This window comes from Phaethon lepturus, unplaced genomic scaffold (assembly GCF_000687285.1).
Source record: "Phaethon lepturus isolate BGI_N335 unplaced genomic scaffold, ASM68728v1 scaffold8602, whole genome shotgun sequence".
In the NCBI taxonomy this organism is placed as follows: domain Eukaryota; kingdom Metazoa; phylum Chordata; class Aves; order Phaethontiformes; family Phaethontidae; genus Phaethon; species Phaethon lepturus.
The window spans coordinates 59,554-73,270 of NW_010525482.1; the positions used below are offsets into that span (position 1 = coordinate 59,554).

Sequence of the window (13,717 nt, forward strand, 5' to 3'; positions counted from 1 at the left end):
TCCTACAGCCAGGGCCAGGCTGGTGCCGCAGGCAGGGAAAGGTGCACCATCGTCCCACGCAAGGCCACAGCTCCTCGTTTCCTTTGGAGAAGCAGGAGGCAACCAGGAAGCACATCAGCGACACTGCCGCAGTGGAAGAACATCTCCTTGACTTGTGGGGGACGTCTATTGCTGGTTGCAGCAGCGTGGGCCAACCATGCCAAGAGCCGCTTATAGAATCTGCTTTCCACCTCCGTGTTAGGAAGTTTTGCAACCAGGGTTGAGCTCTGTTGACAGGAGTGCTCCCAATACTTTAACTTGTTTATCTGAGCAGCCTAACTACAGTGGAAATGCATCCTTAATTCCAACTGGGTGGACAGAAACTGGGAGAGAAGCTGAGTACTAGTGCCACAAGCTATCCAAACTTTAAACGTTTTTATTTGTAAGAAAATAAAGTGCCCGGAATGACACTGTTTATTATCATAACATCAAAAGTAGATGAAGCAAATAAAAGCTGCACTTTCAAAACAGGATTAAGCAAGATTAGTGATCATTAAGATTAGAGTCATACAACTGGTTTCCTTTGTAGATGCTACCAATTGTTTTGAAAGCCAGGATACTTAAAGAATAATGGATTTTTAAAGTTGTAAGACAAATTTTACAATGCTTCCTGTGGCCCAGCTTTCCACCAAGCCCCTTGAAAATCCAGAAGGGGACAGATCCTATGGAAAGAAGAACCACAGTTTGCAAGCATGTCTCTTCCAGAATGCTGTAGTTTGGTCTTTTTCTACAAGTTCTTGTACTGTCACAGAAGTAAGGAAAGGCTCTACAGTATGGTGTAGTATCTGGAGCAGACTGAAAACCAAACATCTACTATGTAAGAACTCATGGGACTGGAGGCAAGGTCTTTTCCAAAAGCTCCGTCAAAGGAGTGATTTTACAAGGTCTATTGACCCCTGCAACCAGCAGAAAGCTAAGGAATTAAGATAATTAAATCTTTGCCAAGAACATGCAGATTTTGAGATATTCCATCTTGTATTGGGTTTATATGGCAGGTTTTGGGCAGCGGGGAGGTGGGGGGGGCTGCAGTGGTGGCTTCTGTGAGCAGATACCAGAAGCTACCCCTGTGTCAGAGCCCATTTTAGCTGGCTCCAGGATGGACCAGCTGCTAGCCAAAGCCAAGCCCATCAGCAGCAGTGGTGGCACCTCTGCGGTAACATATTAAGAAAGGGTAAAAAAACACGGTGCAGGAGCTGTGAGAGAGGAAGGAGAAAATGTGAGAGAAGCAGCTACACAGATACCAAGTCAGGGAAGGAGGGGATGAGGTGCTCCAGGGGCTGGAGCAAAGATTCCCCTGGAAGCTGCAGCCCATGGAGGACCACAGATCCACACTGAAGCCCATGGAGGATCCCACACTGGCGCAGGCAGATGTGCCCTGAAGGAAGCCACAGCCCACGCAGAGCCCACACAGCAACAGACTCCTGGCAGGAGCTGTGGCCCATGGAGAGGAACGTCCCTGGAGGACTGTACCCCATGGAAAGGGCCCATACTGGAACAGTTCTTGAAGGACTGCAGCCTACGGGAAGGACCCAGGTTGGAGAAGGTTGTGAAAGACTTTATGGTGTGGGAGGGACGCCTACCTGGAGGAGGGGAAAAGCATGAGGAAGAAGGAGCAGCAGAGACAACGTGTTATGAACTGACCACAACCCCCTGCATCGCTCGCAGGGAGGATGTAGAATTCAGGAGTGAAGTGGAGCCTGGGAAGAATGGAGGTGTAGTGAAGAAGGTGGCTTTAGTTTTATTTCTAACTGTCCCACTCTGTTACAGTTAATTGGCAATAAATTAAAATAATTTCCTCAAATTGAGTCTGGTTTGCCTGTGACAGTAATATGTAAGTGATCCCCTTGTCCTCATCTTGACCCATGAGAGCTTTTCATCGTATTTTCTCCCCCGCAACCTGTTGGTGGAGGGGGACTGACAGAGCGGCTTGGTGTGCAGCTGGCAGCCAGCCGAGGTCAACCCACCACACCTCTGCTGCAGTTGCTCATCTCATACATCTTCCAGTTTGTAAAAAGACTTAGCCAGAAGACTTGAGCACAGCTATTAGAGCAGTAGTCACCAAGCAGAATTTAAATCTTTTGTAAAGATAGAGCTGCATTGATTGGATGTTGCTAGGATGGTATCTAGAGCACAGGAGTCACCTCGAAAGGGACACTATAAAATTAAAACAAGTGAAATCAGTAAAGGAAGTACTCCTACACAAAGGCAAGAGTAAATGGGCAGATACCTGAAATAAGAAGGGACTTGAATGAAGCCCTGGAAAGAGAGAGTCTGCTCTCAAAGCTTTTCTCCCCACTCCCAGACATCCTGGGTCATGAGTTCTTACAGTAATTCTCATTGATGATCCACACACCACACATTCACAGGATGACAAACTGGTGTAAGTGGACTAGCTTCCTTCATACATGAAAAGCATTTGCATGGAAAAACTCTATGATGCAATTATTGCCATTTTCATCTATTTTGATGGGCTTTATCAGTGAGAAACAAAAGCAGCTACTGTAGCTTAGCTACTCAGATTCTGGTATGACCCAGATTCAGATTTGATTGCTTGTCTTTGTCAGATCACTCTACAAAAATTTCAAAGCTTACAGAGACAATGGGAAACTTCAGCCAAATAAAATAAAAATAGAGGGCTGGAAGCTATCTTAGCTCCAGCTTTCTCTGTTGTTCCAGCCACCCAGATCAGCCAAGACACTAAAAATATGTCTTGAATCAGCAGTGCTCTGTGGGTGAACTGTTCCCTCAAGGGAACACAGTGCCTGTGGAAGTTACAGTGTAGTGGGCATCTATTACCTAGTTTTAAGGATGACACAACCATTTATGTTCTCCATTAATAAAGAGCTCAAGAAATCTTGAAAAATTTGTTCAAAGTACTGCACATCTCTTCACCCTAGGCTTGAGGAGACAGAGGTGTGGATATCTATGTCAGAGAAGTCAGGCCCTCCATGACCACCCACAGAGCTGGGGCATCATGCCCACTAAACCTCTCATCTAAAATTCCTTGAGCAGAGGTAGGCTTCAAATCCTTAAGATAAAAAATATCACATAAACAGCAAAATTATAAGCACTTTCACATATTTAATAAACTTAAATTCACTCAGTCTTGGAAAGACTCATATGGAAAAAAGAAGAGAAGCAAAACATTATACAAAATCTCTCATGTTTCCCAGGACCTCCATCACCACCACGATGTAAAATTAACTCTCTTGCCCACAGAGCAGTCACTGTCTACACAAACTGGAGCAACACCTACAGAATAAATTAGGAGAAACCCACCACAAGAGCCAACAGCTTGGTAGTGTCCGTCATGGGAGAGCAACACACAGGTACCCACCCCAATCAAGGCATCTCATGTATCACAGCCACCCTCTCTGGTAGTGAATCCTATCCCTGATATCAGAAAAATCAATGTAAAAGTTCAGAAAAGCCTTCAACAAGTTACAGTATTGGTAAATCAAACGGAAAAAAAAAATATATATATATATTTAGGCTGGCACCATCAACTGTAAAGACCCTCCACCGCTCACAGCTTCATGCATCTTTCTTAAATCATTAGCATGATTACTGATTTGATCAAATAGCTTCCAGGCTCCAACACACCAAGCTTTGTGTATACATGGGAAATAAAAACAGTTTTCATTTTCCCAAAATAAAAACAGAAGCAATGATCTGGGTTTTTTTCCCCACTTTGGGGGATTTGCCAGGACTCCAAGAACAAGCCCTGGGAACTTGGAAGCTCACTCAGAGATACCCCAGACTGCAGGTGCCTCAGGCTACAGTGCCTCATAGCTGCCTCAGACAGGAAACCAAGCAGGTTTCAGTGGCCCTTAAGCATAGTTCTGTCAGGTTTATCAAAATAAAAAGTTCTTCCTGAGCAGCTTTTTGGTTTTGATGATTTGGTAAGATAAGAGTTTTGTCTGGAAAAAAATCCAATTATATTGATGGATAATATTTGGAATTTATACTGCAGGACCATACTTGTCCTGGGGGGAGGAGGGAATACAAAAAAATAATGGCATAGTCTTCTGGCTTTCTTCACCTTTTCCAGACTCCCTTTAATATCATGTCATGGGATCCCCATTTTAACCCCCTTTCTTCCCCTCCCATGGTCCCCACACTGTCTCATGCCAGAGACCCCTGTGTCTGAGAACCTGTGTCTTTCCATTTAACCCATCTTCTTACATACACAAACCTGCGGGCTCCTTGTTCTACTCTTTACAGCACTTTTCCCGAGGTCTTCTAACATGAAGACCCCCTGAGAGGCCACCAGGACAACACCCTACTGTATCTTCTCTGTGTGCTCCTTTCCTTCAGCCCACAGTAGATGCTGAATAGATTTCCAGTTCCTCCTCCTCTCCTTCTGCGAGGACTCCCCTCTACCCCCTCATACTTGGGGCTCTTGAATGTTCCCTTTCCAACTGCCCCTCCCACTTATGCCCAAGTTTAATATCAACAGTAGACACTAATTACAAAAAAAAAACCCCAAAAAACTGTTAAGCCCCTGAAGCAAAGCTATGTGTCAAAGCAGTTGCTGCAGTTTGACCTGAAGGCAGTTTCCAGGAACGTGCTGGGAGAGAAACAATCGCAATGTCAAACAAGCCTGCTGAGAGCAGGAGCGAGGCATCACACTCATCCTCCCAGCCCCAGCACACAAGTCGTGGGCTATGCAACGCTCTGCATGAAGCACCAGGGAAAGGGAGAGACGACCTGACAGCAAAACAGTCCTAATCAAGGAAGCAAGAATAGTCTTTTTACAGATTCAGCCAATATATTATTCTCTCCCTCTTCCCTGCTTAAGGGCAAACAAGAGTTTTCATGGGTCATTCTTCCTAGTGACCTCCTGTTCAGCTACCAAGTCCGGAGGCTCAGAAGCCTAACAGAAAGGGGAAGAAGTGCTGGTGTCATACAGCTCTCCACCATGAGATCTGCTTACCCATTTTGGATTTTTTTTTTCTTCTTACTGCATTGACTCAGCAGAGCTTTGGGCTTCTTTCTTTTTAAGTGTTCCCTCCACCAAACCACAGCCTTTTGAAGATACAGCAACTGCCAGTTTCACTATACACAGAACAGCACTTCCGACAGAGCCATAAAACTAAGTGTAGGTGTTGCTTGCTTGTAGGCAAATTGTTTACAACTCACTCAGCCTTTTTGGATCAATGGAAAGAAGGAGCAGCAAATCTGCTTTCTGAGTTAGAGTGAGTGAGCAATGAAATGGGTACCTTGCCCTGGCTTTAACAAGCAAGGCACAAAAAAACCACTAACCCACTAACAAGTATTTAATGCATGACAAGCTTGATGTGTCATCTCCCCCCCTGCCTATGGCAACAGTCTCCTAGAAGAAAGAGGAAAAATAGAAAGAGAAATACTCACGCATGTCACCAATCGCTCCTTTTGTGACATTTGTGGCTTGCTTTACTGTCACAGTGAATATGTGTGAATACTGGTGTTCCACCTGGAAGTCAGAGAGTTAGAGGTGATTAAGCTCCAGAACCAAAAACCACCTATCAAAATAGGTTTCATTTTGTCCAAAAACTGAGAGAAATCACCCAGTCAAAATGTAAGAGTGAAACTCATACTGGATAGAGCATCTTAAAAGTTGAACTGCACCCTGTAGCTTTACTGAAAGGTCAGACCTTATACCAGGGTTGCTTGATGTTCTTGCAGCCACACCTACTAATCTCAATGAATAACACTCCTCCTCTCTACAGAACCTGCTTTAAGGCATTTAGTCAGTCAGGGACGAGTTGGTATGGTAAGAAAAGAAATAAAAAAGGGGGATATTTTACAGTGTGCTTGTCTTTGTAATTACCTTCGCCCAGTGAAAAGAATAGGTGCAATTATTTCAAAGTATACGTTCTGGAACGGACATATGCATACCACATACGCAAGGGGTATAGTTAGTAATGCATGGGATATACCTTCTCAGTACATGTCAATATTCAAAGTGCAAGTGTCCCCAAGACAATGGAGGGAAGGTGAAAAGCGAGCTGTTAAAACATTCACAAGCAAATTGCATGCAGTTTCTGGAGCTTCCTGTTTCCTGCAAAGCCCAAGCACACAGGAGGAGCTGCCTTTCTAAGAGCAGGTCTGTTCTGAACAAAACAGGGAAGTAGAAAAAGGCATGAAATTAAGAAACAAAAGTTAAAATCTTAATGAAAAGAGGTCAGTAACTCAGACCTATTTTTACTTTATCTACATAGCCATAAGTTTGACCGACCTACTGAGAATTATGAGAATCACCACTGCATATTGCAAGGCAGACGACATTGGCCTTTACAGGGACACAGCACAGAGCTCATTGGCAAGTTTTAAATTTTACATATTAAAGCCAGGATCAGGTCTCACGCCAATTGCCTCTCAGCACTTACATCTACACTGCCAGCTTAAGCCACTGAAGCTGTCTGACTGCCCACAGTGCCTAGACACTGACTGACCCACTGGTGCGACCCAGAGGGTGCCAGCTCACCCTCCTGCCACAGAAACTTGGGCAGCAGGAGGGGACCCCCTCACATCTGAGCCTGCCTCTACAAAGGGCATCAGGTCCAAGCTGCCGGGCTCTTACAGCTCAAGCTGCTGTACCAAAAGCATACCTCCTACGGGACCTCAGGTAGTCACCCATCCTACACAGTGATACACCCCTACCGCACCTTTCCATTTCTAAAACTGAAACAGCAATATTCTTTCTATCTTTTCCCAAACAGCCATTAACTTTGTGAAATACTCTAGAATAAACATTGCATATCAGTCATTAGGAACAACTAACCAAATATTAAAGGTCTTACAACATATTCCAATCAGAAGGAAAAAGGAAGAAGAACCAGAATCAGGAAATTCATTGAAATTTATTTAAAATTATAGCCAATATCCTTGATATGGGACATGGGATACACTATTCAGACTGTGCCTGGTGCCTTCTTGCTATGTTCTCATCTGAATGCTTCCTTTTTTTTTTTTTTTTTAAAAACACCTTTTTAAAGGAACAAACAGATAAGCCAACAAACCCTTCAACCCACACGTGGCTTAGCTTTCAACAGTGGCACATGCCTCCATTTAAGCTACTGCTTCAGCTGCCAGACTCTATATGGGCCTTCAGGTTGGTCTTGTGACTATTTCAGAACTGGTTGTTTCAGCCATGCCTCATTATTTCACATCTACAACATGCTTACACCCAGACACTAGAACCAGAACAGGATGTCTCTAATACAAAGAAACAAAAATAAAATAAAATGACAGTTTCTTATAGGTTATGCATCACTTTCTCAAAATAAGGAAAATAAAAAAAAGCCAAAACCAATCTTCCAAAGACAGCAAAAGTGGCTTATGAATGCTTAAGTAACAGTTGAGTCAGGGACACATTAAAAAACAGCACAAATGATACCAAACTCCTCCACAAGTCTGCAGTCTAGAGCTCTGCAAGGGCATAGCCACATCACCATGGCAAAATATCCAGGAGAAAATGCCCACGGTGATACTTCACTGCAGACACTGGCTGACCCAGACACTGAATTGTTGCATCTTTATTAAGGCTGTAATCACCCACATGTTGTGACGACTGCTGGAGCCTCATTTCACGATAGTCTGCCCAGCAGTAAGTTTCAACTCTGTAATTTTTTCCCTGTAAGCTGTAGGAGTTGTCTGGTTCAAAGAACAAGTAAGCAGGCAGGGGGAAAACTGTGGCAATGTAAACTGTTACCTTACAAGTGGTATACTGAAATCATCATTGCACAGCAAGTGGGCCACCAACCGCAGTAAAAATGGAATCCAGGCTCAAACACTGTCCCAACCAGGACTGTTAACTCACCGCAGTCTCAAACCCAACAGAAAGGGTTTAGATGTTGGAATTCAGAGCTGTTAAGCAGCAACACCTATACAACAGCTGCCTTGTGCTGACATGAAGACATACTAATGATTTCGTGCCATCTGTCACCTTTTGCATTGCAGCTTCCAAGAGTGGATGGATGGATGGATGGATGGGAAGGAGGATGGGACTTCTCCCTGAACAAACTTCTGCCTCCACTACATGGCAAAAAAGAAGGCCAGAGCTTTCCATCACGGCAGGGTAAATGGGGATTTTAATGGGTATCTGGGAACAGCTGGTGCTACTGTGAACACAGCTACATAAAGTTACCCCACCTCTGTCATTTACCCTGCTTCAAGAATTTTTACAAGCTGTGAATCTCCAAAAAACAACAACTCTCACTGTCCCTTGTTTGCTGCTTGAAAGTGCTCGAAGCTGTTTTATCAGTGTGTGCCTCCTTCACACGCATGTCAGATCACCGAAATGTCGGTTTCACAATGCGGCACTGGCCTCAGCGTTTGTTCACACAGACTGATGTAGTTCCTTTGTCATATACAACCTTATAATTAAGAGAAACAGCCCAAAGTACAAAAGCACCACCCTTCTCCTTATTCTTAGCTGTTGAGAAAGAGCCTGTCCTCACTAGAGACCACAAATCAGAGATCACTGAATATTTAGCAACAAAGAAGAGAATGGAGTCATACTTAAGTTACAAGCATGGGACATGGGTATGCTGGATTTACTTCTGCTGCTTACTAGCTGCTATGTGGAACTCGTGTGCTCTTCTGGTGCCCTAGAGTCCTCGCTGTAAAATGGGGATTCTACAAGATGCTCACTGACAAAAGCACTTCCATAAAGTAATTTTCTTGCATCTCCTAGTCCTACTCATGAAACTCATATGCCTAATAAAATGCCCACCATCAAAACAAGGCCAAACCACCACTTCCTAGTGTACTCTCATGAGAGCTGAACAGAGATCGTCACTACTTGCTGTTACAAGTTGGTAATTGTATTGCTAATGCTATTGTGAGAACTGCTTCTCATTGACTTAAGCAGCAAACCCCATCGTTCCAGCTGTTGTTCTGCCAAGAAAGTTAACTCTGGTTTAAGATCTGGTCTCCTCTGAAATGAATGTGAGCACACAGAGGTCTGGCAAAACAGAAAAACATTATCTTCTTTCCCCATGCCTCACCCAAAATAACACACTGAAGCTTATAATTATAGAGTTATTAATATTTGGCCATAATCACACACTTGGAAGAAATTTGCAACTACTAAAATAAACGATCTCCCTCTTGGGGGGGTGGGGGGGTGGGGATACACAGAGATACACAGGAAGTGTGTATCTAGATCTTTTCTTATCCCAAAATAAATGTTTTTCATGCAACTTAAGTGCAATCGGAAATTAAGGCAATTTTCCACTTAGGATCCAGTTTCTAAGGGCATTAAGAGGGCTAAATGTCCGTATTAACAGCCAGCACAACTTTCAGAAGCATTTTTTGGTTAGTTTTTGGAAAAACTGAGTTATAAAGTTCGATGCCCCCTGAAAATACCACACGGAATGTATTGACTCTGAATACCTTTATAAATCCAGCCCTTGCTAGTTAAGATGACTAAGCTGCATTTTCTAAAGTGACTTATGTTCACCTTAAGTCTTGATAAAAATCTGTACATTGCCAACTCCTCAATTACTTCTGAAAAATAGACGACGGTATATAAATCACTTAAACATTGCAACACTGAGTGGAGCAACATCTACATACCTGTAAAAATCTCATCCAGGTTAAAAATTTCAGAAGCTCACAATTAACTCGGAAACCTAAATCCTATCATCCAAAGTGACCTAGCTTTCCATATGTGTTTCATTTCACCTCCACTTTCTCCATAAATTTAGAGAAGAAAGGAGAGAAAGAAAAAAAATTTCAATATGCCCTCTGTGAACATGGGTTTCCCGAATTACAGAAACTCCTGTGGACAGTATCTACTCTCTAGTGGTTCAATCCACAAGGTTTTCCAAGTATCCTGCACAGCCATGGTTCAACATCTCTTGTTCTCACACCACAGCTCTCCATCTCTAACTCCTCCTCCTGCTTCCTTTGTTCCTCTCCCACCTTCGACTGCTTTTTTTGCCTCCCACTAAAATTTCCCTAATTATCTTATTTCCTCTATTTTACGTATCACCGCATTTGTATGTACATACATGCCATTACCTTCCCCCATGGGACTGGAAAAGAGAACAAGATGCTAAGATCTCCTGCAACACAATTGAGCTTTACCTACAAACTTTCCACACTTACTGAGAAAGCAAGGGATTTGCATGCACTGAATAGAGTACCTTTCATATCCCAGGATGCTGAGTCACAGAACGCAACTCAATCAGGAGATACACTTGCACATGAAATACCAAAAAATTTCCAAAAAATTGGGAAGCTCTGGTACACATGGATTGTGTAATAAGTATTTAATTACTTTTACTTCCTTCATATTAAGGACACTTGAGCTCACGATTGGGCTGGACAAATGAAAACGTTTGCCTGTTTTCTTAAGTAACAGGTTTTCAGGAAGTCCACACTCTGCTTTCACAGGGTCTTACAATAAGGACAAACATTTATGCATATACACACACAAATTTTATCTTGAAATTATTTTCCCCATTGTTATAATATTTATCCCCCATATCAGTGTAACTGAAGATGTATTACACATTTTAATCCTTTATTCTCTGAATCTAAAAGCATTTTTGGTACGGTCAGTTCTCTCTGTACTTGCACTAACTTTGCGAATGCCTTCTTTTATTACTCACAAAAATTTTTCACAAAGGGGGGGGGGAGAAAAATAAAGTGATCGGAAAACACATAATAGTTAACAGAGGACTGTTGGAAAATGCAGCATTCTTTTGAGTCTTTTAATGCCAAGTGTCATTAAAAATTCAAGACTTTTGCATTGATACAAGCCTGCTGCCCTTGACTGTTCTAAACTGTAGTAAAACTTCCCATGCAATTTCATTTTTCGAATTAAGAAACCTCAAAGATGTCTATTCACTTGTCAAGCAATTATAGGATCAGCTCTTGCATTAAGAGTGTTGCTTCCTGCATTAGCAACATTCCTACAGCAGCCGTTCAGTATTGCCAGAGGACTATAACTATGTATACTTCTAGGGTGGCATTTTGTTCATTATGGTATATATGTTAGTATCAAAAAAGATCTTTCACGTGAACGATTCAATGACATTCAACTGTGTGGCTCAGAGACCTCTTTCGTAAAGGTACAGGTCAGATCAAGCATTCCATCCAGGAGAGGGCACTGATGCAGAAAGGAGGGAGTTTGTGTATTGTTTAAACACTGTTAAATACAGACATCAACCTTAAACTTGCCTTTACACCAGCGTTCACAGAACTACACAGCGAGTAAAACACAAGTTTGACATCTGCTGGCTGCAAACTCATGTAAAGGATGTGACTGCGTGGGGTAGAAACCACATAATTGATAAGAGATCACTTCAAGGAAGCATACAGAGTATTTTTAGCAATGTAAAAGTTCAACATTATGACAAGTGCATGGTAACTATTTGAGCACATACCACTCTTCCTGCTGTGAGATTCTGGGACTGTTACGAAAAGTGCTTGATATGAACACACCCAGCTTCTCTCAGGATTTCAGTTTGAATAGGAATTGCAATTTCAGTGTTTACTTTGGAAAGTCACTCAAGCAAAGATACACGAGTGAGTATTACAGCTGAAAGCCAGCATTCAACAAGCCGCTGAGCCACTCTGCTGGCTTGCCATACAAAGGTCAGTTCTGCTCCCATTTCCCTTCTCCTCCTTCCCTTGCCCCTACTTCTCTAATGATACAGGTTGTGCTTATGTGCTTGTACCCTTCCCTTGGGCCAGCTCTGACAGCAGAGAACTAATCTTTTGCACTGAACTGTTTTTCCGCCAATTCAGCAAGGTCAATTGGCTTACCCCAACTGGATGCGTTTGAGAGCTGGTACAAGGGATGCAGCATGAGCACTGGAAAAAAGCAGGAAAGGGGGACCAGGAGCTTTTGGCAGCAGTGTGCTCTTGAGTGGCACAGATCACTTCACTGACCTTTAGACTTTGCAGGCTCTATTTTGAAGATTCTCTTTGAATCTACATAGAATCACAGAATAGTTTGGGTTGGAAGGGACCTTTCAAGGCCATCTAGTCCAACCCCCTGCAGTGAGCCAGGGACATCTTCAACTACAGCAGGTTGCTCAGAGCTCTATCCAGCCTGACCTGGGATGTTTCCAGGGATGGGGCATCTACCACCTCTCTGGGCAACCTGGGCCAGGGTTTCACCACCCTCATGGTGAAAAATTTCTTCCTTCTAGCTATCTAGTCTAAAGTCTAAATCTGCCCTCTTTTAGTTTAAATGCATTACCCCCTGTTCTATTGCTATATGCCCTGCTAAAAAGTCTGTCCCCATCTTTCCGATCAGTCCCCTTTAAGCCCTGGCAGGCTGAAATAAGGTCTCCCTGGAGCCTTCTCTGCTCCAGGCTGAGCCCCCCCAGCTCTCCCAGCCTGTCCTCCCAGCAGAGCTGTTCCAGCCCTCGGAGCATCGCTGGGGCCTCCTCTGGCCCCGCTCCAGCAGGTCCATGTCTCTCCTGTGCCGAGGGCTCCAGAGCTGGACGCAGCCCTGCAGGGGGGTCTCCCCGGAGCGGGGCAGAGGGGCAGAATCCCCTTCCTCGTCCTGCTGGTCACGTGGCTTTGGGTGCAGCCCAGGACACGGTTGGCCTTTTGGGCTGCAAGTGCACATTGCTGGCTCATGTCCAGCTTTTCATCCCCCAGTGCCCCCAAGTCCTTCTGGGCAGGGCTGCTCTCCATCCCTTCACCCCCAGCCTATGCTGATACTGGGAGTTGCCCCGATCCAGGTGCAGGACCCTGCCCTTGGCCTTGTTGAACCTCATGAGGTTCACAGGGACCCATTCCTCGAGCTTGTCCAGGTCCCCCTGGATGGCAGCCCATCCCTCAGGCATGTCCACCGCACTACTCAGTCATTGATGAAAATACTAAACAGTACTAGTTCCAGTACAGTCCCCTGAGGGAGACCACTTTTCACCGATACACACTGGTTTAAGATCTAAATATCCAAAATTGTCAACTCGTCCCTCTATCCATACTGATGAGAAGAGAGAGTTACTCGGTAACTAGAATTACACAAAAAACATTGTACTGTAAGGGAGAAAGAAAGTTAGACACATGATGTTACTTTTGTAAACTACAGTTCAGTTTGAAAAGCAGTGTGTGGAAAAACTTGTATGAAAAACCAGTCAACTACAGGCACTTTGATTAAACAGTCTGAAGAGGCCAGCCCTTGAGAACAATGCTGTACGACATCATACCCATGAGGTTAAGTTAGGAGCCCATATTCCACTTCGATTTACACACTCAAAGCCATGACGTGCTTTCAAAACAGCTAACTTGAATCTTTCAAATTTCATTCAAATAAATCTATGAAGAAACCACAGTTACCATTTCTTTAAGGAATTAACAATAACTCTAATGCTGCATACTTATTTAGAGTAACTTCTAATAGGATACATTATATGAGACAGTATGTGTTATACAAGACAGTATACATAGAAGATTCAAAGCCACTTACCACAATGTGTTGATAAGGATCTATGACAGACATTTTTGCCTTAATTTTTATTCAAGACAACTGTCAAATGTCTACTTCAATTCTACACAGAAGAGGCTTCCCAGTTTTTCAGAGCAGAGTTCAGTATGATAGATCCTCTAACTATTAAATAATGAAAAAAAAAAATTAAAATTCTTATGTTCCTTTTAAACTGTATTTTGTAACAGAGCAAGTTAGTTCCTCCACTTTAGGACCTTTCCCACAATTCCTCTGTTT

At 43.4% G+C, this 13,717-nt stretch overlaps 1 protein-coding gene across 1 annotated transcript in view; it reads right to left on the bottom strand.

Annotated features, from left to right (window-relative positions):
* PLA2G4A (phospholipase A2, group IVA (cytosolic, calcium-dependent)) overlaps positions 1-13,495 on the bottom strand; it is a 69,406-nt gene extending 55,911 nt beyond the window's left edge. The window contains exons 1-2 of the mRNA XM_010282756.1: positions 13,463-13,495; positions 5,413-5,494 (exon numbers count right to left, since the gene is read on the bottom strand). Of these exons, the coding sequence (XP_010281058.1) occupies positions 5,413-5,494; positions 13,463-13,495 (115 nt within the window). The remainder of the gene's footprint in view (positions 1-5,412; positions 5,495-13,462) is intronic.
* Between the last annotated feature and the right edge of the window lie 222 nt (positions 13,496-13,717).